The sequence below is a fragment of the Heloderma suspectum genome, chromosome 5 (assembly GCF_057233095.1).
Source record: "Heloderma suspectum isolate Gila_16-S chromosome 5, 16-S_ref, whole genome shotgun sequence".
NCBI classification, from domain to species: Eukaryota; Metazoa; Chordata; class Lepidosauria; order Squamata; family Helodermatidae; genus Heloderma; species Heloderma suspectum.
Window position 1 is genome coordinate 169,843,512 of NC_139462.1, and position 20,789 is coordinate 169,864,300.

A 20,789-nucleotide genomic window follows, 5' to 3' on the forward strand; every position below is an offset into this window, starting at 1 on the left:
TTATCATATCTTGCTTCAATTTAATAAACTGAGCAATAAACCTCTTCGTTCCTCCCCTGCAGCACAAGCAGTCAAGCCAGGAAGCTTCAAATTAACCATGGTTTCCTATGATTACCAGCTTTGTAACAAGCCAAGGCCCCATCTACATGGAGATGCTTTATAATGTGATTCAGTTTAAAGCCGGATTTTCATGACTTTGAATTTGCTCCTACGGTGGCATACGTAGCCAATAAAGTGGTGCATACATTTTTTTAAAAAACTGCTTTCACGGGGCAAACAACACCTGAAACTGCATAGTTCAGGGTTGGGTGGGTGGAGTCCTGTGTGTAGAACGGAGCATCATCAACTGTGTAGGTGCGGTGCAGTGAATGAGCAGAGGCTTGCTCTGCACCCTTTCCCCTCTCCTGTGCTCAGTGAAGTGCAATTGAATGCAATGAGCTACTTCTGAGTAGACATGTTTAGCCTACTCCTCTCCTTCCGTCCACCCTTTCTTGGCAGGAGTAAGGGTCATTTGGGGGCGATCACCTTTTAAACTTAGGCGCACATTTGCAGATCCAGAGATCTAAACAACAGGCAAGGAATTCTCCTGACCCCTCTCCACTCCTGTAATTGGTAAAGTGCAATTGAAGGCAATGAGTTACTTCAGAGTAGACATGTTTAGCCCAGACTTCTCCTTGTGTACACAGTTTCATGATATAACTTTCCCTTTATTTATTTATTTATTTATTTATTATTAAATGTATTAATTGCCCATCTGGCTGGTCACCCAGCCACTTTGGGCGATGTACAGCATATAATGAAACAGTTTAAAACAATAAAATTCTACAATAAAAACGTTTTCTAAATTACCCTTCCGCTAATCAGTGCTACTCCCCCTAGTCCGCACCAAACCCAGTTGAGGTCATACAAACTCCCAACTGCACTGAAGCCGCCGCAACGGGAAAATCCATCACAAAACCTGTTTGCAAATAATCAGGTTTTATGGCATGAAAACCTGTGCTTGCTACAGCAAAGGGCATGCATTATGTGCCACGATCATCTGTGAGGTGCAGTAGAACTGGGGTAAATTTCCTGTGTAGATGGGGCCCAGCCACGTCCCAAAGCTTTGTCCCAAAGCTGATAAATTATGGGCACCCAGTTTAGACAAAACAGAAAACTGTGGTTAATGAGAGGCTTAGGGCACAATCCTATGCATGTTTAGACAGAAAAAGGATTATATAACTCCCAGCATGCCCGAGCCAGTGTGGTTGGCTGGGCCAAGCTTGGTTGTTGTAGGACTTTTTTTGGTCTAAACATGCATAGGATTGCACTCTTACTGGTTTAATCAAAGTTTGCACAAAGGAAGGAGCAAAGGGGCTGTGTGCTCGAGCAAAAGGCTTTTACATAGGACATAGGAGAAAGAGACTCTGTGTTTGCCACCAGGGCCTGGCTGTTTCCACCTGCCTTACCACACCCACAGCCCTCCGGGCCTTCGTAATGGAACTGCTGCTACATTTGGTGTGAGTAGGAAGGTCTTTCTGCTGTCTTTAGGATAACTTGAAGGCACCTGCCCAGGGTGAGGCTTTTCCCATCTTGCCTCTCCTGGTGCTGTGCAGCCACGTGAAAGCCAGGAGGGAAGTTGCTGTGGGCATGAGGGTGCCCTTTCGGCTCAGAATTTGGAACTCTAGTGAGAGGAAGGTCTCTTTCTGCTGCTTGAGGATAGGCTGTTTGAAGTGCCTTTTCTGGGGAGGTGTCTTTCCCTCTCTTTTTTTGCTGTGCGTTGGATGTGGATGAGAGGTTTTTTTTATTGCTAACATGAACTCTTTACTGAATTGTTTAATGTGAGAATAATGTTGATATAATTGGTACTGGATATTGTTAACTGACCTATTGATATGTCTTGTACTTATTTAAAATTGTTGTATGTTTTAAATGAACTGTAATTGAGTTGACCTTTTACTATAATTACGGCTGTTGTATTTTTCGGTTTTTGTGAACTGCTTTGAGCACAATGTATTGTGAAAATTGCGGTATACAAATAAATTGACTATGACTAGAAGATAGTCATGTTTGACCATCTTCTCAGTGCTCAGCCAGGGTCGTGCCCAACCCCAGCAGGATCAATCCAAGGACCCCACTAAACTCTCCAATCAGTAGCAGTCAGTGGTGGTGTGTACTTAAAACAAGCTTATGAACCACATTTTTATTTTTTATTATTTCTTTGTCACCTTTCTCTTAAAAAAGACCCAAGGTGACTTACAACAAAATTATAAACATAAAAAATATAAAATAGCTAAGGACAATTTCCATTAAAATACGAAAACATAATAAAACAACTAAAACATCACTTAAACAACACTTACCTCTTATGAAATTTTTATTGGTACATCAATCGGTATACAAATAAAAATATTAACCTTATTCAGATTGCATAAAAACATGAAATATATTTGTATAGAAGTCTCATTAAGACATTCTCTTTAGAGGTATTCCAGATGATATAATGATCCTATTTCCCCTAGCATCTCACTCATCTTCTGTACCTAGGACATGATTCAAACTAGTTTGCTGTCATTATTTCTTCATTTGACCGTTAGGGTGCAATCCTGTCAGGATAGTCAGCCACCTCCGAACTTGGAGGCAGCTGACTATCCAGTGCATGGCGGGCGGAGCACAGAGGGGATCCTCTGGCTGCCCTGCATTTGTAACTACACAGCCGATTTTGGCTGTCTAGCTGGGGACATCAGAGCAGGAGTGGGGGAGGCTGGGACGGCGCACAGGACATATTTTAACGATGCTTCTGCGGTTTCCTCCCCTCCTTGCCCCCAGGGACACCCCCTTTTCGCCCACTCCATGCTGCGGTTACAGGCGCAGAGAGGGGGAAGAACTGTGCTGCAGGGGAAGGGGCATGGAGCATGGTTTCTGAGAACTGAAAAATCCTATGGCCATCTAGATACTGTCTAGCGGCCATAGGATTGCACTCTTGGTATACTTTTAAAGAACCAAGATTGCCCAACATTTAGCCAGGCTGAAGCCAGATTTGTGCTGAATGTATTTACTATTTGGGAAACAGTTGTGAAAGTAGGGACTTTCACAACAGTGTGGGGGGTGGTTGAGCTCTGCTGAAATGTAGCACAGTTGCTGACATCCACCCATCATTCAATGTGTTTTAATACCTGTTCTTGAATATAGGTGGAACACAACTAAGCTCATACACAGTCTGGAGTGGATCCTGTCCACATGAAAGCACCACCACTATCTTACTGCATTTAATTAAGCAGAAGGAAAGAGACTGGGGCAATACTCACAGTTGTTCCTATTTGGGAGCGTAATAATTCTTCATTCAATTAATTTGTTGCTGGAGTCGTAGGCCATGCATCTTTGAAAGATGGTAGTCCGATTCAGTTTAGTGGGCTGTAATCTTAGATAAAGAACAAATAAGCACTATGGTGGCCAGGGGGTGGGGGAAGCTTTGTTTTGTTTCCTTTGGGGCAGAAGAGTTTTCTTAATGTTTCCATTTCTCATTTCGGCTTCATGAATAATTAAACAGTGTCATTATGAGTTTCTGAGTGTGTGTTTAAGGAACTGCTCACTTGCTGCAAAACATTTTGAAAGACAAGGCTTTATCACATTAATAGCTAAATAACCATAAACTGGAATTGAACTGTTCTGGGAGTGGTTTGTCTTCTCTTCTACATCTTCAGAAGATGTAGAGGGACATAAAAGCCAGTTGGCTGGATTTGACGTCATCAGATGTGTTTTAGGACAGCACACTATGTAGCTGCTGTCATGTTTCATTTGAGATATGAATGAATATTCGGTCTCCTTCCATAGGAAGGAACACAGGAAGCTGCCTTATACTGAGTCAGACCATTGGTCCATCTAGCCCAATATTGTTGACACTGACTGGCAGCGGCTCTCCAGGATTTCAGACAGGATTCTTTCCTTGCTCTACCTGGAGAAGCCAGGGATCGAACCTGGGACCCTCTGCATGCAAAGCATGTGCTGTATCACATGATGATTATTAAACTGTAAGCTGTTGTAATCCCTTCATTTGCCTACACACAGTCAGTTGTCAGTTGCTGTTTGGGAAGAGCATCTTGAATGGTAGACATTTTATATGTACACTAGGTGCCCTAGATACAATTTATAATTCTTTGAAGGGATGGTGCAGATCCATTTTCTGTAGGTGATAGATATGTTTTGTATTTATTTAAAGTATTATTATCCCACTTCTCAGTCAAAAAAAGGCTCCTGGAGTCAGTAAAGAAGGCAGTCCCTGCACACAGGCTTACAATCTAAAAAAGACATGACACACAAGGGAAATGGAATGAGGAGGAAGAGGGAAAAAATAAGTAGACTTTCAGCAGGGCTGGTAGAATTACCCTGCTTACCATCTCATGTCTTGGAGTGCGTGAGGAGAGACAGTGCAACTGGAGCAGGCCCTGATGTTCCCTTTGCCTGCTCCTCTCTCCCTTGCTCTATCTTCTTTCGCACTGGGACGATGATGTCAGCATTAAAGAGTGTATGTTAGCAGGTTGACATATTTACCTCCCTAGTGAAGCAGCTGGGCCAAAGCCAAAAGGACACTCAGCTGTGGATGTGTCTGGTGGTGAAAAGAAAATCCAATGCTGTAAAGAACAATATTGTTTAGGAACCTGGAATGTAAGATCAATGAATCAAGGTAAGCTGGAGGTGGTCAAACATGAGATGGCAAGATTGAACATCGACATCTTGGGAATCAGCGAACTAAAATGGACAAGCATGGGTGAATTTAATTCAGGTGACCATCATATCTACTACTGTGGGCAAGAATCCCTTAGAAGAAATGGAGTAGCACTCATAGTCAACAAAAGGGTGGGAAAAGCAGTACTGGGGTTCAATCTTAAAAACGATAGAATGATCTCAGTACGAATCCAAGGCAAACCATTCAACTTCACAGTAATTCAAGTCTATGCCCCAACCACTGATGCCGAAGAAGCTGAGGTTGATCGGTTCTATGAAGACCTACAACACCTTCTAGAACTAACACCAAAAAAAGATGTCCTCTTCATCATAGGGGATTGGAATGCTAAAGTAGGAAGTCAAGAAATCACCGGGATAACAGGCAAGCATGGCCTTGGTGTTCAAAATGAAGCAGGACAAAGGCTAATCGAGTTTTGCCAAGAGAACACGCTGATCATAGCAAACACTCTTTTCCAACAGCACAAGAGGCGACACTACACATGGACATCGCCAGATGTTCAATATTGAAATCAGATTGATTATGTCCTTTGCAGCCAAAGATGGAGAAGCTCCATACAGTCAGTCAAAACAAGACCTGGAGCTGACTGTGGCTCAGATCATGAGCTTCTTGTTGCAAAATTTTGGCTTAAATTGAAGAACGTAGGGAAAACTACTAAACCATTCAGGTATGACCTAAATCATATCCCTTATGAATATACAGTGGAGGTGAGGAATAGATTTCAGGGATTAGACCTGATAGACAGAGTGCCTGAGGAACTATGGATGGAGGTCCGTAACATTGTTCAGGAGGCAGCAACTCAATCCATCCCAAAGAAAAAGAAATGCAAGAAAGCCAAGTGGCTGTCTGATGAGGCTTTACAAGTAGCTGAGGAAAGAAGGGAAGTGAAAAGCAAGGGAGAGGATGAGATGGCTAGATAGCATCACCGATGCAATAAATATGGACTTGAGCACGCTCCGGGAGAGAGCGGAGGACAGGAAGGCCTGGCGTGCTATGGTCCATGGGGTCACGAAGAGTCGGACACGACTGAACGACTGAACAACAAGAATGGGAATGACAATGCAAGGGTTCTTCAAAGGGAAATTAAGACAATGGTTGGTGCTTTCTTTGTGTGGCAATAACCAGTGGTTCTAAGGACCGGTACCATATGGACTGGATTACTTATTAAATAGGAAAGTTGTCACCCTATTAAGCCCTATGTCACAAATCTAGATGTGTCTTCTACAAAATGGATATTTTGTAGGAGCATAACACTGGGTACAAATGTGTGGTTTCATGTTTTGGGGTTCACCACCCCACCTTTGCCTTGTGATTATGTTCTTGGATGCTCTTCTCTTACCTCATCAGTTTGCCTTTGCTACATTTATGGCTGGCCATGCCCACCATGTAGCCATTTATTTATTTATTTATTTATGAATGAATGAATGAATGGGCATGCCCCCTGTTGAATGCAGATTTCCAGAGAATAGCAAGGAGAGACAAGAAGGCCTTCTTAAATGAACAATGCAAAGAAATCGAGGGAAACAATAGAATGGGAAAGACTAGAGATCTTTTCAAGAAAATCGGAGATCTCAAGGGAACGTTTTGTGCAAAGACGGGCATGATAAAGGACAAAGAAGGCAGGGACCTAACAGAAGCAGATGAGATTCAGAAGAGGTGGAAAGAATACACAGAAGAACTATACAGGAAAGATCTGAATGTCCCTGATAGCCATGATAGTGCGGTCACTGAACTTGAGCCAGACATCCTAGAGAGTGAAGACAAGTGGGCCTTAGGAAGCATTACTAGCAACAAAGCTAGCGGAGATGACAGTATTCCAGCTGAGCTATTTAAAATCCTAAAAGATGATGCTGTTAAAGTGCTACACTCAATATGTCAACAAATTTGGAACACTCTGCAGTGGCCACAAGACTGGAAAGGGTCAGTTTACATTCCAATTCCAAAGAAGGGCAACCCAAAGAGTGTTCAAACTACCGTACAGTTGCGCTCATTTCACATGCCAGCAAGGTGATGCTCAAAATCCTACAAGCTAGGCTTCAGCAGTATGTGAACCAAGAACTACCAGAAGTACAAGCTGGGTTTCGAAGAGGCAGAGGAACTAGAGATCAAATCGCCAACATTCGCTGGATCATGGAGAAAGCAAGCGAATTCCAGAAAAATGTCTATTTCTGCTTCATTGACTACGCTAAATTCTTTGATTGTGTGGATCACAACAAACTGTGGCAAATTCTTAAAGAGATGGGGGTACCAGACCACCTTACCTGTCTCCTGAGAAACCTGTACGAGGGTCAAGAAGCAACAGTAAGAACCGGACATGGAACAACTGATTGGTTCCAAATTGGGAAAGGAGTACGACAAGGCTGCATATTGCGGCCCTGCTTATTTAACTTCTATGCAGAGTACATCATGAGAAACACCGGGTTGGATGAATCACAGGTCAGAATTAAGATTGCTGGGAGAATGATCAACAACCTCAGATACGCAGATGATACCACCCTAATGGCAGAAAGCGAAGAGGATCTAAAGAGCCTCTTGTTGAGGGTGCAAGAGGAGAGTGCAAAAGCTGGTTTGAAACTCAACATTAAAAAAACGAAGATAATGGCATCTGGCCCCATCACTTCCTGGCATATGGAAGGGGAAGAAATGGAAGCTGTGACAGATTTTATTTTCTTGGGCTCCAAGATCACGGCAGATGGTGACTGTAGCCTTGAAATTAAAAGACGCTTGCTCCTTGGGAGGAAAGCTATGGCCAACCTAGACAGCATAGTAAGAAGCAGAGACATCCCCTTGTCGACAGATTTCCGTCTAATCAAAGCTCTGGTTTTCCCAGTAGTAATGTATGGCTGTGAGAGCTGGACTATAAGGAAGGCTGAGCGCCGAAGAATTGATGCTTTCGAACTGTGGTGCTGGAGAAGACTCTTACGAGTCCCCTGGACTGCAAGGAGGTCAAATCAGTCAATCCTAAAGGGAATCAACCCTGAGTGCTCATTGGAAGGACAGATACTGAAGCTGAAGCTCAAATATTTTGGTCACCTAATGTGAAGAGGAGACTCCCTGGAAAAGACCCTGATGCTGGGAAAGACTGAAGGCAAAAGGAGAAGGGGACGGCAGAGGATGAGATGGCTAGATAGCATCACCAATGCAATGAATATGAACTTGAGCATGCTCCGGGAGAGAGCGGAGGACAGGAAGGCCTGATGTGCTCTGGTCCATGGGGTCACGAAGAGTCGGACATGACTGAACAACAACAACAACCTTATGGCTAGGGTTGGACCACACGACCAACGTGATTAATGTATTTATTCCCTTTTTAGTCCACATCCTCGAAGGAGCTCAAGGTTGTGTACAGGGTTCATCCTTGCCAACTTTTATTCTTGTGATGACCCTTTGATGCATTTGAAGCTGAGAGACAGTGGGCTGTTACAAACTATTATATCTCAGCTTAATAAACCAAGATATGAATGAGCCCTTTGCCTGCAAACATGTTGTGGCCCCTTTGCTCATCTCTTCACGGTGTGAGCAATCAAACCAGGATACCTCTAACTCACAATAGTTTCCTTTTTCATCCATTCCAGAAAACTATCATAACTAGCTTCGGAACAAGCCAGGATATTAAACCACAATTTGATGTTGGTTTAATATCCTGGTTTGTTCTGAGGCCAGTAATCATAGTTTCCTGGGCTGGACAAAATTTTACCAAGCCAGTATAGTGTAGCTATACCATCCTCCATGCCTGGGCCCTGACCAAGTGTGATTTGAAGCCCAGTCTAACATTCTTTTTACCCCAAACTGACCTGTTGATCCACTTTGGACAATTGAACAACCCACAGATCATTAACTGTGGGTTGTTTGGGAATGGTCAGAAGTGAGGAAGAGTGCTTGCTCTCGTGGTCTTCCCTGCTTCCACTTTGCGAAGCAACCCAGGAACGAGCCATTGAGCAAGAAACTACCCAGAGTTTTAACCCAAGAACAAACTCTGAACAAAGAACAAACTGATTTTATGTTTTTTCTGAGGTGCTTTGAGGGTTTGGGGATCAAAAGTGGGGTTAAAGTCTAGATAAATATAAAATAGATTAACAGGTACAGGCTCCTGTTGGTCCCTGACATTGCTGAGGATAGGATTTGAACCATGACTCCAGGGTGCCAAGTTGAGGGAGATTGCTGTAATGGAGGGAGCAATTGTTTGGCTGCTAGTCAGTGGCTAGATGGCCATAGGATATGTGGTTTTCCGGGAACTGACCTTGGACCGCGCGCTCTGAGGTCGGTTCCCGGAGAACTGACCTTCCCTCCCTTCCGCGTTGCCTTGCTGCCGCACTCAGAAGAGGAGCGTGGAGCGGCCAAAACAGGGCATGTCTGGAGGCATTCCGCGGCAGGGAAGGTGGAAATGCTGGTACGACACATCCTATGTGTCGTCTGGCAACCTCCTTCCCTACTCCATCTTCCTGCAGCTAGACAGCTGAAATCAGCTGTCTAGCTGCAAATGCAGGGCAGGAGAAGCACGGAGGGAATGATTCCCTCCGTGCTTCTCCTGCCCTGCATTGGATAGGCGGTTGCCGCTGAGTTCGGAGACACCTGCCTATCTGGATAGGAGTGTGCCCTAAATCACTATGCCACATCAACAGCTCCCATGTAGTCCTATGATTCTGTGAAGATCTGGTGATGTCAGAGGAAAAAACACCTGCAAAATTAAACTGATAGGCTAGGCGGGAAATAAAACCTGGATGTATGTTTTAGGCCTATGCTACCTTATTCACATAGTCGAAAATCCTAACTGCAACATCTTTATTATGTTTTAAACATCTTTCAAAGTCTTACTATACTACATTCACATTTAACTTCTTAATGTTAGTATAGGGAATTTTGTCCATGCTTATATAGTGGTTCCTACTTTTAAGGAATGTATATGTAATTGGCAGGCATCTCTCCAATCACCCAAATGGAGGAAAAAGGGCACTATTCATAAGTAAATCTGGTCCTAAGTGTTAAATTTTAATTCAGTGTGCCCCTACAACTGCTTGATGCAGAGGAGCGCCCCAGTTTTCTTGCCAGGAATTTCAGAGGCATCAAATGTGGGTGCTCAAATATAAATTATAAAGCATGGAATGCTATTGGTTTTCATTTCTGTTGCTTAACCAAACAAATGCCATTGACGCCTCAAACATATGCAGAAGAAAACAGCTGCATTATGATATTGCTTGAAGTGTATGTGTGAACGTATATACATTTCATGCGGATGGCCTGGTTGGCTAAAAAGCAATAAACTATGTATGTATGTATGTATGTATGTATATACACTTCTGCATAGATGCAGGCATATGTGACTGTAACATATGACTACATCATAATCTTGTTGTCTTGAAAGGATTTTATCCTTAAAGGTGATAAAAAATAATTTTTAACTAACTATAAATAAATATATGTACCAGACGAATACCTTGTACCACTAAGAGCTTAGTGTTCAGGGGAGCACATGCTACAATCCTCCATATTATTGTATCACTTCAGAATGCATGTGCAGATTTGAAAAACTGTCTGTCCGCATGGAAAGCTAACACACAACAATGAGTCATACCAGCCTATTTCTGCAATAATTAAAAAATTCTTGCACTGTAATACTTTCTAGAGAAGTTGTTTAAACAGAAGCTATGCTGTACTAAAGTATACAGCCACTGCATGGTGCTCTTGCATTGTGTTTGGGGACCTCTCTTCCTGCTCATTCAACCTTTTTCAATAGAGGATTGGAATAGATTTTGCAATATGCCCAAAATAGCTCTTGAAAAACATCAGCATGGAGGGAAATAGAAAGATCTCAAGATAGTGGAGTTATTCCAGCTTTGTCTGGGCTGGTATTATTCCATTACTGGAAACATGCAGAACAGATTTTTTTTTCTAGAGCGTATACCAGAACAGAATAATGTATGAGAGTTTTCAGGGCAGTAAAGATTTATTCAGAGTTTCAGGACATTTAAAATGTTACATTTAGTTCTACCTAAACCAGAGACAAGTGAAAAAGCCTTTCTGGGGTTAGGATAATGTTTGAAATGGTTGCTACATCATGTATAGGGAATCTGGGAAATGGTTACGAACGGTGTTCCTTTATTATTTCTAGCAAAGGTTCAAATTCACAAATAGTTTTAATTGTCACTGAGGAAGGTTCATTTCTTAAGTCTCAATTTTGCTTGCGGGTCTCATTCTGGCACAGGCCTTTATTATCGTTATTTTATTTAAAATTATTTCTAGGCTGCCTTGAAGTGTAGGAGTTAAAGGCATCTATGTGATGCAGTCCTGACAGCACTATACTATTTCAGAAAGTGCTTGCGAAGATTATTTGTTTGAAAGTGTGCCATGTCAAAATGTCCTTGCATATGGAGAGCTTGCTCTTTAGGGAAGAGAGAGAAGTCTTGCTTTGCACACACAAGCAGCCATTGACAAGTGATTCTTTGTATAAAGTTCCACGAGAGGATGTACCACATGTTTCCTAAACGTTTCAGTTGGCACTAATCATGTCAATACGCTTCCGCAAGGAGAGGCTCCTGTGGTCTAAAGGCACTTAGTAAATAAAAATTCCTTAATCTTTCAAATGAAAAGTAGAACAGCAGCATCTGACAGCTGTATACGTGGCAGGGCCCTGTCACTTTTTTCACAAGAGCAGCCAAGGCAAAATGATGCACGCCTTTTGATTCAGCTTTTCTAAGCCAAGGAAAAAGTAACCTGATCACACTGTTAGTGTAACTAGAGAGAGGTTAAAGGGAATGCAGGCAAGTAGTTATCTAGAGGGCAATAGATGAAAGTAAGTAGTGAAATAATTGAAATCTACTTGGCCAGAGTGACCCACTTTAAGGGGACCATAGTTGGTTCCCCTTCAATGTCCATTTCACTCCTGTTTCTCCCCCCCGCGCCCCACATACACACTATGTAAATGTGTTTTTTAAATGTGTTTAATATTGAACGTTGAGGTATTTTAATCTGTTTTGTAAAAGGACAGTTAATATTGGATATTAATTAGGGTAACAACAGGATGGCAGACATAAAGGACAGAACCACAACACAGAATGGTAATATTATTAGGACTCTAATTCTGCTGTGACTTCAAGTATCAGCAGGGCCATTTCTGCTGTGATGCAACGTGAAATAGTTGCTTCAGGCAGCAAATTCCAGAGGTGGTGCCATTTTCCTATCTCCAGGATCCATTTCTGTGTGTCATTAAAAACAAAAATGAGATCCAGTCCAAGCTAGGGCTTGTTGTTTTGACTTTTGAAAACCAAATATGCCTGCCACTGAGCATGGGTCAGTGTAAAATGACATTTTAGAAGTCTGGCATTTGCAGTAACTAATAGGCCACTAGTACTTAAGTTGAACTAAATGTAAGGATCATTTGATGGCTTGGGCGCTATCAGGACACAAAGAGAACTGTATTTAATTCTCAGTTCTGCCATATAGCCCATTGTCATCTTGTTCTTAGCCTTCCATTTCTAAAATACAGATAATAGTGTTTCCCTATGCAGCTGATTTTGTGCCTGTTTGCTCAAGTCACTTCCACTGCTTTTTTCAGTGGGTCTTTCTTCCAAAAAGTGTACACAGGATTTCAGTCTTAGAGAGGTAAATATATTGACCTGGTTTGCACATGACACTAACCCATGGTTAATTTAATCCATGGTTAACCTATAATTTGTTGCCCTACCCAGGGTTTGTCTGGCAAATAATTGAACAAACCATGGTTTGTTTTCTCACTCTATGGGTTGTTTGTTTCCCTCCTCCTTTGCTCACCCCTCCCTCTATCCCACATGCCTTCATAGCACTGCAGTACTGGCATGTAGAGTGGCTGGTTGTTGTTTTTACCAGTCTTGCCCACCGCCTCTGTAGTCTGGTGAAACAACCCATGAACAACCCATGGTTCTGTGTTCGCACATAACAACCACCCATGGTTTAGACAACACAGAGTTCACAACCCAACAACAAACTATGGGTTCTCTTTCTGGATTGATCATGGTTAACAAACTATGGATTGTTAGCACAGCTGGGTTTGTACATCATGACTACCTAGAATTCAACAACACATGGGTTAAATAAACTATGGGTTAGCATTATGTGCCAACCAGGTCACTGTGAGGGTATGTCTATTGAACATGGAAAAGTTATGTGCACTTTGATCTTAAGACATGGATATAAACTAAATAAACAAATTTACATGATACGTGAGCACTGACTATGGAGATACCACCACGTGTTTGCTATGTGCTGGTTGAATGCAAACTGCTCTGGCTAAAGTGTGGTGTGAAAATGTGCTTCTGCACTTGCAAAGCCACATAATACCCCACTGCTGTTCTGCCAATGATGTAGGCGCTGAAGGCAGAAGCCAGTGGGCAGCAGCAGTCATGCCTACCCACTCTGATTCTCAAAGCTACTATGTCCAACATTGCAGCAGGTGTAGAGGAAGCAAATCCCCCCAGCAAGGGAGAAGCAGCTTCTTGATCTCTCAGTCTCTCTCTCTCTCTCCTTCTCCTGACAGAGCTAATTTAATACTTTGGCCTGAGGAAAGAGTTGAAACATAATAGTCCACTGACAATTAAAAGATTTTAAGTGACCTTTTCAAAGATCATCGTTGCTATATTACCCTAGGATATGGCTTCAGGGAATTACTGCTTTTCAACTGCTGCCAAAACCAGTAGTTGATATAGCTTAGATGAAAGTCAAAAGTTGCTTTAGTAAGTGTTTCTATAGTTAGTATGATGTTGGGCTTGGCATCTTTTCAATCTAATCTTCAGAAACGAATGGATTTTGATATATATTTAAACTGTGTGTTTTGTTTCCATGCTGGTGCATGGCTACTGTCTAAAAACTGTGAGATCTGATGGTAATATATTTCATTAAGAGCAAAGGCAAATGTGGAAGATGAACAAAGAGTATGGTGTGTTGTCTGATAGTGTAAAAATGGCAGGGGGATTATATTTTCCATAGTGAAGTTTTGTCACTCTTAAAATAATAATTGAAGTTTTGTAGAGCAATTAATTTGCATTTTTTCTTTATTCCAGCTGACTTTGGTCTTGCAAAGCAAAAACAGGAAAATAGCAAGCTCACCTCAATTGTTGGAACTATTCTTTATTCCTGGTAAGAGAAAGTTACTTCTGGAGTTTGGAGGTGTGCTTTTTCTTTTTTGTGAATATTTTGGAAGTTCTTTTAATATTGCTGGTTAGAAGACACAATGGGCAGGTTCACACACCATGCTAAGACACCCTGTGAATAATCCACGGTGGGTTGGTTGTTCATGGAACAACGCATGGTATACCTGACAGACAACCAGCCTTGCCATGGCTTGTTCTCCCCCTCGGTCCTCCAGCATGTATCACAGGGGACTTTGCGGCAAAGTCCATCTTTTCTCCCCCACCTCACTCTAATTGTTACTCTTTTCCATTTCCTGGATGTTTTTTTTCGGTGCCTCAAAAATACACAAATGGGGTCATAATTATGTCATTACTTTTGTTGGTCTTTCGCAAGTGCTCACTTAGGGCTGTCCAGTATGTGTAGTCTTGCCTCGTCAATTTCCTTGTATGTCTCAGCTGTCCAAGGGAGTAGCAAAGTAGGTAACCTACAAAGAAATTGACAAGACAAGGTTGCATATAAGCTAATTTGCGCACAGATGCAAAGGACCAGGGGAGAAATAATAGTAACAGAAAGGAGGGACCTGGTAGCACAATTCAGAAGCACCAAAAATTGGGTAGGGGGAGCCAAAGGAGTAAGTGCACTAAAAGTGGGGGGTGAGAGAGAACAATATCTTCCCCTTGGCAATGTAATCCTCTCACTTTTAAGTGTTGAACTGGCACTACTCAGTGTTCTCCATCTCTTCAACTCTTTCCCAATGCTCCAGCTACTCCAGAGAGATTAAATCTCCCCCTCCCCATCCCAATTTTCAGGGCCCATTTTCAGAGCAGTTACTGCTGTGGTTACTACATGTCAGCAAATTTGCACACATCCACTGAAGTGCAGTACTTGCTCTGAGATGGTGAAGAGTGGCACGGGCTTCTTTTTGCCATTGTTGCCAAGCGGCTCTGTAGCCGATCACAGCAACCCACAATAAAATCAGTCTCCCGGGTTCAGATGACACGACAACCCACCATGGGTACAAACAACCCTACAACGAGCCATGGGTTCTCTGCACGGCTCGTTTCCCAAAAATAAGCCACCCTGCAGAAAACACACCAGTTTCGGAAAACACAACAACCTTGACTGGCTGACCATGGTGGGTTGTTGGGCGTGTGAACCAAGTCAAAGTTAGCCATAATGGGACACCATGGTTTCCTACTACAAGAATGAGCTGTGGCATCCCCCCGCCTTCTCCTTCACTTTCATACCCACAATGAGGAAAATGAATGTTTTCACTTTTAATTTTAAACTAACCATAGCTCCCCATGATGTCCAGACTCAGTGAATTGTGGTTTGTTTTTAAACTATAATTTGAAAACAAACCAAGATCTGAAACTATGGTTCACATTAGCCATTATTTTTATTCAAGCTATTAATTTTCTCAGTATATGTTTGGAATCTTTACTGTTTTGAACTAAAATATATTGTGACAAGCCACTTCATTCACAAATGTACAAAAATAAATTAATTTTAAAAAATACGAATTAATTAAAAAATTAATACACTTCATCTGTATTTGTGTGAAAATGGGCAAATCTCAAGCCATCATACTTCATTTCCACTAATTAACTGTATCTACAGTAACAGTAATCAGAACCTTAAATTCTCTGAGGCATAAAATTATTCACATTACCACTTTCCTTATGGGTCTATTACAGTTGTTCCATTATGAGTTTATGTGTGATTCATATTGTTTCTACTAAAGTCTTGCCTTTGTTGAGACCAGAAGTTGGTTTTCTGTACTTGGGACTTCCACAGATGGTACTGGGTTATAAGCTTGCTCAGGAAGTTAATTACTGCTTTTTAAACAATGTGTAATTTTGAGCAGCAGTAGACATCTTAAATGTGATTTTGTATCTAGGTAAAAACTTGCACTGTTAATAGTGAAATGTCCACTAAATTAGTGGGCTCATGCAGGAAAGTGTTGCCATAAGGATAGGCTGTTGTGTTGGTGAGCAAATGCTGGTCCTAACTGCCATTGCTTTACCTTACCTTCATTCCCTGGGCTACCAGTTCCTCCTTCTGTCTGCTTTTTGGCCTCTTTTCTCTCCACCAACCATCTACAACAGGGGTGCAGAAACTCAGACCCGGTGCCTGAATCTGGTCCTCCTAAGGGTCCCAATCTGGCCCTTCAGGGCTCCCCAGATGGTCACGCCCCCTTGCCACAGCCTTATGACTGATCATTTGGTGGTTCCCTGACTCTTGTGCAGTTTTCTCTCCATTCTAAAAGGTTGGAGTGTCTCTCCTAAGGTTTAATTACTGACAGTAAGAGCTTTAACCTAAAATATGTGGGGGTGGGGGTGTTTTTTTGTTCCTACCCCCTTTGCCTTTGGTCCTACCCACTACTGGAATGTGGCCCCTGAGAGCGTCTCTGAAATGAAATTCAGCCCTGAGGCTGAAAGAGTTTCAGTGCCCATGATCTACAACATTGCCTCTCTTGCTTCCTTCCACTATTCCTTTCAGTCCTATTCAATTTTAGCCCATCCCGTAGCTATTTTAGCAAGATGCTCACCAGTTGGTGGGAACATGTATAGTAATATGGCTTACAGATTAATGTTTTGTATGTTGTGCAGATTTTTTTCATTTTCACTAATAAAAAAGATAGAAGAGAGACACTTAAGGGGCCCTTTGAAGTCTCCCAGGGGCCCAAGACACCTTCCCCTCTTCCATATATATCACACCAGGGTTACCAACCATATAGCCCTGAACAAACCATAGTGGAGCTGTACCCCAATGGAAGAGCTCACAAGGGATCCAAGGTTCAGTCTCTAGTATGGACTCCTAGGAGAATGTGCTGGGAAGAGACACATCGAGAGGTGAGACAGTATAGTATGTTAGACTTATGTGCTTAATGCCATAATCAGTATGAGCATTTTTCTAGTCTTCAGGCTAAACCTTCTTGAAGTGCAGATTTTATCATTAGGCTGTACTTTTACATTCTTCAAAGTAACTACCAATTCTTTTCAAAAAGCAGCATTCATTGAATGGAGGAATACATAGCTTAATTATTAATGGCTGAAAAAGCTTGCAAGGTGCAGCAATACTGGGGTTTTAATTTGTTTTATTCTGTAGATTTTATCCCTCTTAAATGCCCACCATCCTCAAACCAAACAGGGACCTCTGAACCTAGCAATCTGTAGACCCATGTACTTTATAGTGTGATGGTCAAAATTCTTATTGGTGTTTAGGCAATTGAGTTGAATCCATTCCAGCTTTGATGTTACGGAAGAAAAGGGGTAAGGGGGTTGGAAGCCTGCCAGGCCATCTAGAATCAGACCACAGAGGATCAGTTTGGATGTGATGATAAGCCGTGGTTTACCATTATGGGCACAAGCCTGCTTGGGTCATGTGCTCCCTCCTTCCATCTCCAACACAGCTGCATGGAGATGATTGGAAGCATTCACATCCTATTTTAAACTAACTATAGTCATTACATCGGGGGGGGGGGGGCTTTGGTTGGTTTAAACTATGATTTGTTGGCAAGCCAAGATGATAAACTACTCAGAAATGTTCTTAAAAATATATTCAGAGAAATTTACCCTCCAATCTAGTTAAAACACCATCTAAAAAGCTAAGAACAATCCATAAAGGCCTGGGTAAACAAAGAGGCCTTCGCCTGGCACTGAACATATATCAGACTTGGTGCCAGTCTGATTTGGAGTGCCACAATGTAGACGACAGTAGGGCCTGAAGGTGTGTCACTGAGCAGAACCTATGCCAGATTGGGTGGGCCCCATGGCATGCTGCGGCCAATATCTGTCCCACAGCCTCAACCAGGCCCCTGCACCAATATCATGCAGGTCTTTCACCGGGAGGGCTGGTGTCTCATCCAGGATCACTGCCGCTGCTCTGTCAGTGGCATAACCAGCTGGAAGAAAGGAGTCAGGTGGGTGCTTAGCTTCCATTGGTGCCAGTTCCCAACATTTTAATGCCCCACAATGCAGTGCTCAATCCAGAACATTGCATTGTGGATATTAAAAAAAGTAGGTGCCCAGCTCTGGTGGAAGCTGAACATGTGCTTGACTTCCTTTTTCCAGCTGATTGTGTAGCAGCTGCTGTAGCCTGTCCAGAAAAGGAGATGGCTGACTGTGACTGCAGTGACAGCCCACTAATCCAGCCAGAGGAAGGGGAGACTGGCAGTGGACCCTTCTGAGGGCTCGAGCTATTAGCTGCCTGATGCTGCTGACTCCTGATACTGGGTCTGCTTCTGAGAATAATACCTGGCAGGTTCATAGGAGAGAAGGTGGCACCTAAGATACTCTGGAAAAGAAGAGAGGAAACCGTCACTGAACTGAATGTGTTTCAAATATAAATCCTTCTTTAGGAGCACTCTTAAACACAACCAACTTTGTCTCTAGCATTTGTAAAAAGGAATTCTGTTGAGCTTTGTAAACATGTTTCTGTGCACTTGGGGATTTCCTTCTTTTTTATGTACCTGGAGGTGTCCATGCCTTTCCACTTTTCCTGTCCTTAAGGTTTGAATGAATACTTTGAATTGTGCCTAGAAATGGACTGAGAGCTAGTATAAAACTGGCCAGTTATTTTCCAGGTCTGTCTCAGTCAGCATTCTAACCCCTGTAGTTTTTACCAACTGAAGTTTCTGAACAGTTTTCATAGGCAGCCCCACATACAGCATCTTGTAATCCAAACAGGATGTTACCAGTTCATGGATGAGTCTCTGAAAAGAAAAGATAGCCGTGTCGATCCATGAGAAAAAAAATTCCAATATACGTAGTTGGGTAATACTGTTATTAGGACTAACTAGAATGTCACACAACAGTATGCTAACTTTCAAGTTCTCCAGAACTCTTCATCAGGCTAGGTGTACAAAAAGCAGGGGATGGGGGAATCCACTTATCCTAATGAAGAGCTCTGGAGAACTCAAAAGCTTGCACATTTTTTGTGACATTTTAGTTGGTCCTAATAAAGGTATTACCCAACTGTGAATTTTGGATATTTTTCTTATTAAAAGAATAAGAATTATTCTTATTTGAACAAACACACAAACATGTTCTGATATTATCTTTGGATTTAATTAGTTTCCCTGAAAGTCATTGCTTGCTTTTATTTAACAGAGAAATACACTTGGAGTAAAAGTTCATGTATGTCAGCTAGCTTTCATTGCTTTGTTTTTCTAAGTGCAAATTACTTAATTTCTGAATTCTGAATGCCATTGACAGAGAAATATTGGTAGCAGAATGAGATTAAGCTGGGCCATGATGTGACGGGGATGCCTGAAAGTGGAGATGTTAAGACATAGTAGGGGTATCATTTCAGGCCGTGGGTTCTGATGATGCTCTGTGATGTGGCTTGGACTGCAAGGTCCTGCAATGGCTGTGATCTGGGTTCAGGTTAGGTCAGGTTTCTCAGGAAGCAAGATGAAAACAGATCAGCACCTGGGAAAGCTCTGAGTGATGCTTTGGCTGGAAGCTAGACAGGTTTGTCTGTATGTTGCTCCAACAAAGAACAGAGCAAGACTGAGGTTTAAATAGAAATGTGGTTGGATTTAGGGCGGTTGGCCTCCACGCTGACTGAGGCTTTGTCTCTTAAAGAGGCCTAGCTTGTGTTAGCAATCCCAGGCAGTGACAATGTGGGAGTGTCGCTGTGGCATGCTTGTTTCCTCATAACCTGAGCCCTCAGACTTTAAGGATGGTAATGCACCCTCCTCCGGATGCAGGGGAACTGGTCCCTGAGGTCTTTCTAGAGAACTGGGTCCTGGGGAGATGGAAGCCTCATGATGCTTTTCTGTAACCAAGTCTTGTCCTTGAACCACTCTGGAGCCTTTTTCTCTGAGGACAAGAAGCTGGAATACTCTGAGGATGAGGGTTCTGGGTCCTGGTCCATGACAGTAGGGGAGTCCAAAAATCATTAACATAAAAAAGATACTCTAGAAGGGGCTAAAATGCAAGCTTTTCAGCTCAGTTGAATGGGGGCCACAGGGAAGATGATGTAGGAAAGCAGAATACGCAAAACTCTGTTATGTGGAAGGGGGAGCCTTGCTGGAGTGCAAGCATCCTCTAATTAGCTAGGCCAGCTTTGTCCATCCCAATGTCTTGGGATTGTTTGTCAAGCTACACCTCAGAAGTACAGCCAGTAGACTCTGCAGAAAGTTATATAGGTCCCCATAGGAGTGAAATAATTACATTTTATAGACTGTGGAGGTATAGTTTAAGTGCTCCATTTTAGGGGGCAGTAAGAAGAAATATTTATCACATTGGCAGTAAAATAAAAACGTTGAAATAGTTTAGAGATTGAAACATAAACACAAATAAAGGTGCAGAATTTGCAGTGAATCAAGTATTGGGTCTCTTAGTATTCAGGTGTTGTTTTTAAAAGTAAAGACTTGGGAAAGTCAGGGTTTCTAGTACATGTTTGACAATCTTACCAGCTGTGCCCTCACTGTATAAGTAGGAGTGATTCTCCACAAGGACAGTGGAGGGTTAAAGGAAGAGATGCAAAGTAGTGTGTTCACAGGACTTCTCTGTCCACCTTGTAATTTATTGTGGCTTTTGTTCCGTTTCTATAATTGTGATGACGACACTGTGATACCATATTCAGGTTGCATTATTGTAATGTGTTCTACATGGGGTGCATTTTGAAGCTTCAGCTAGGTGGGCTGCTTGTTGAGAAGGACTAACTACAGAGAACATGTTAGCAATAATCCTTCTGCCACATTTGCAATAGCAGCCTATCAGCTTCAAGGCATAATTCTAAATGAGGGTTATTTTTAAACCCCCCAGACAGCCTGGTACCAGTTTGCCTCAGAAAGTGCTTCTTTCCTTACAAATCTCCTTTTCTGAGATATGCAGGGGAAGCTCTATGTGCCACACAACCATGATGTAAACTGCACAGAGCAGGGGTCTCTCTGTTATGGTACCCATTTTATGGATTGTGTCTCCTGAAGATGCCCAGCTTGCTCCATCTG

At 42.4% G+C, this 20,789-nt stretch overlaps 1 protein-coding gene across 2 annotated transcripts in view; it reads left to right on the top strand.

Annotated features, from left to right (window-relative positions):
- NEK10 (NIMA related kinase 10) overlaps positions 1–20,789 on the top strand; it is a 135,376-nt gene that overhangs the window by 44,391 nt on the left and 70,196 nt on the right. For both annotated transcript variants that reach the window (XM_084858297.1, XM_084858298.1), the window contains exon 23: positions 13,756–13,831. In XM_084858297.1, coding sequence (XP_084714423.1) covers positions 13,756–13,831 — 76 coding nt within the window. The remainder of the gene's footprint in view (positions 1–13,755; positions 13,832–20,789) is intronic.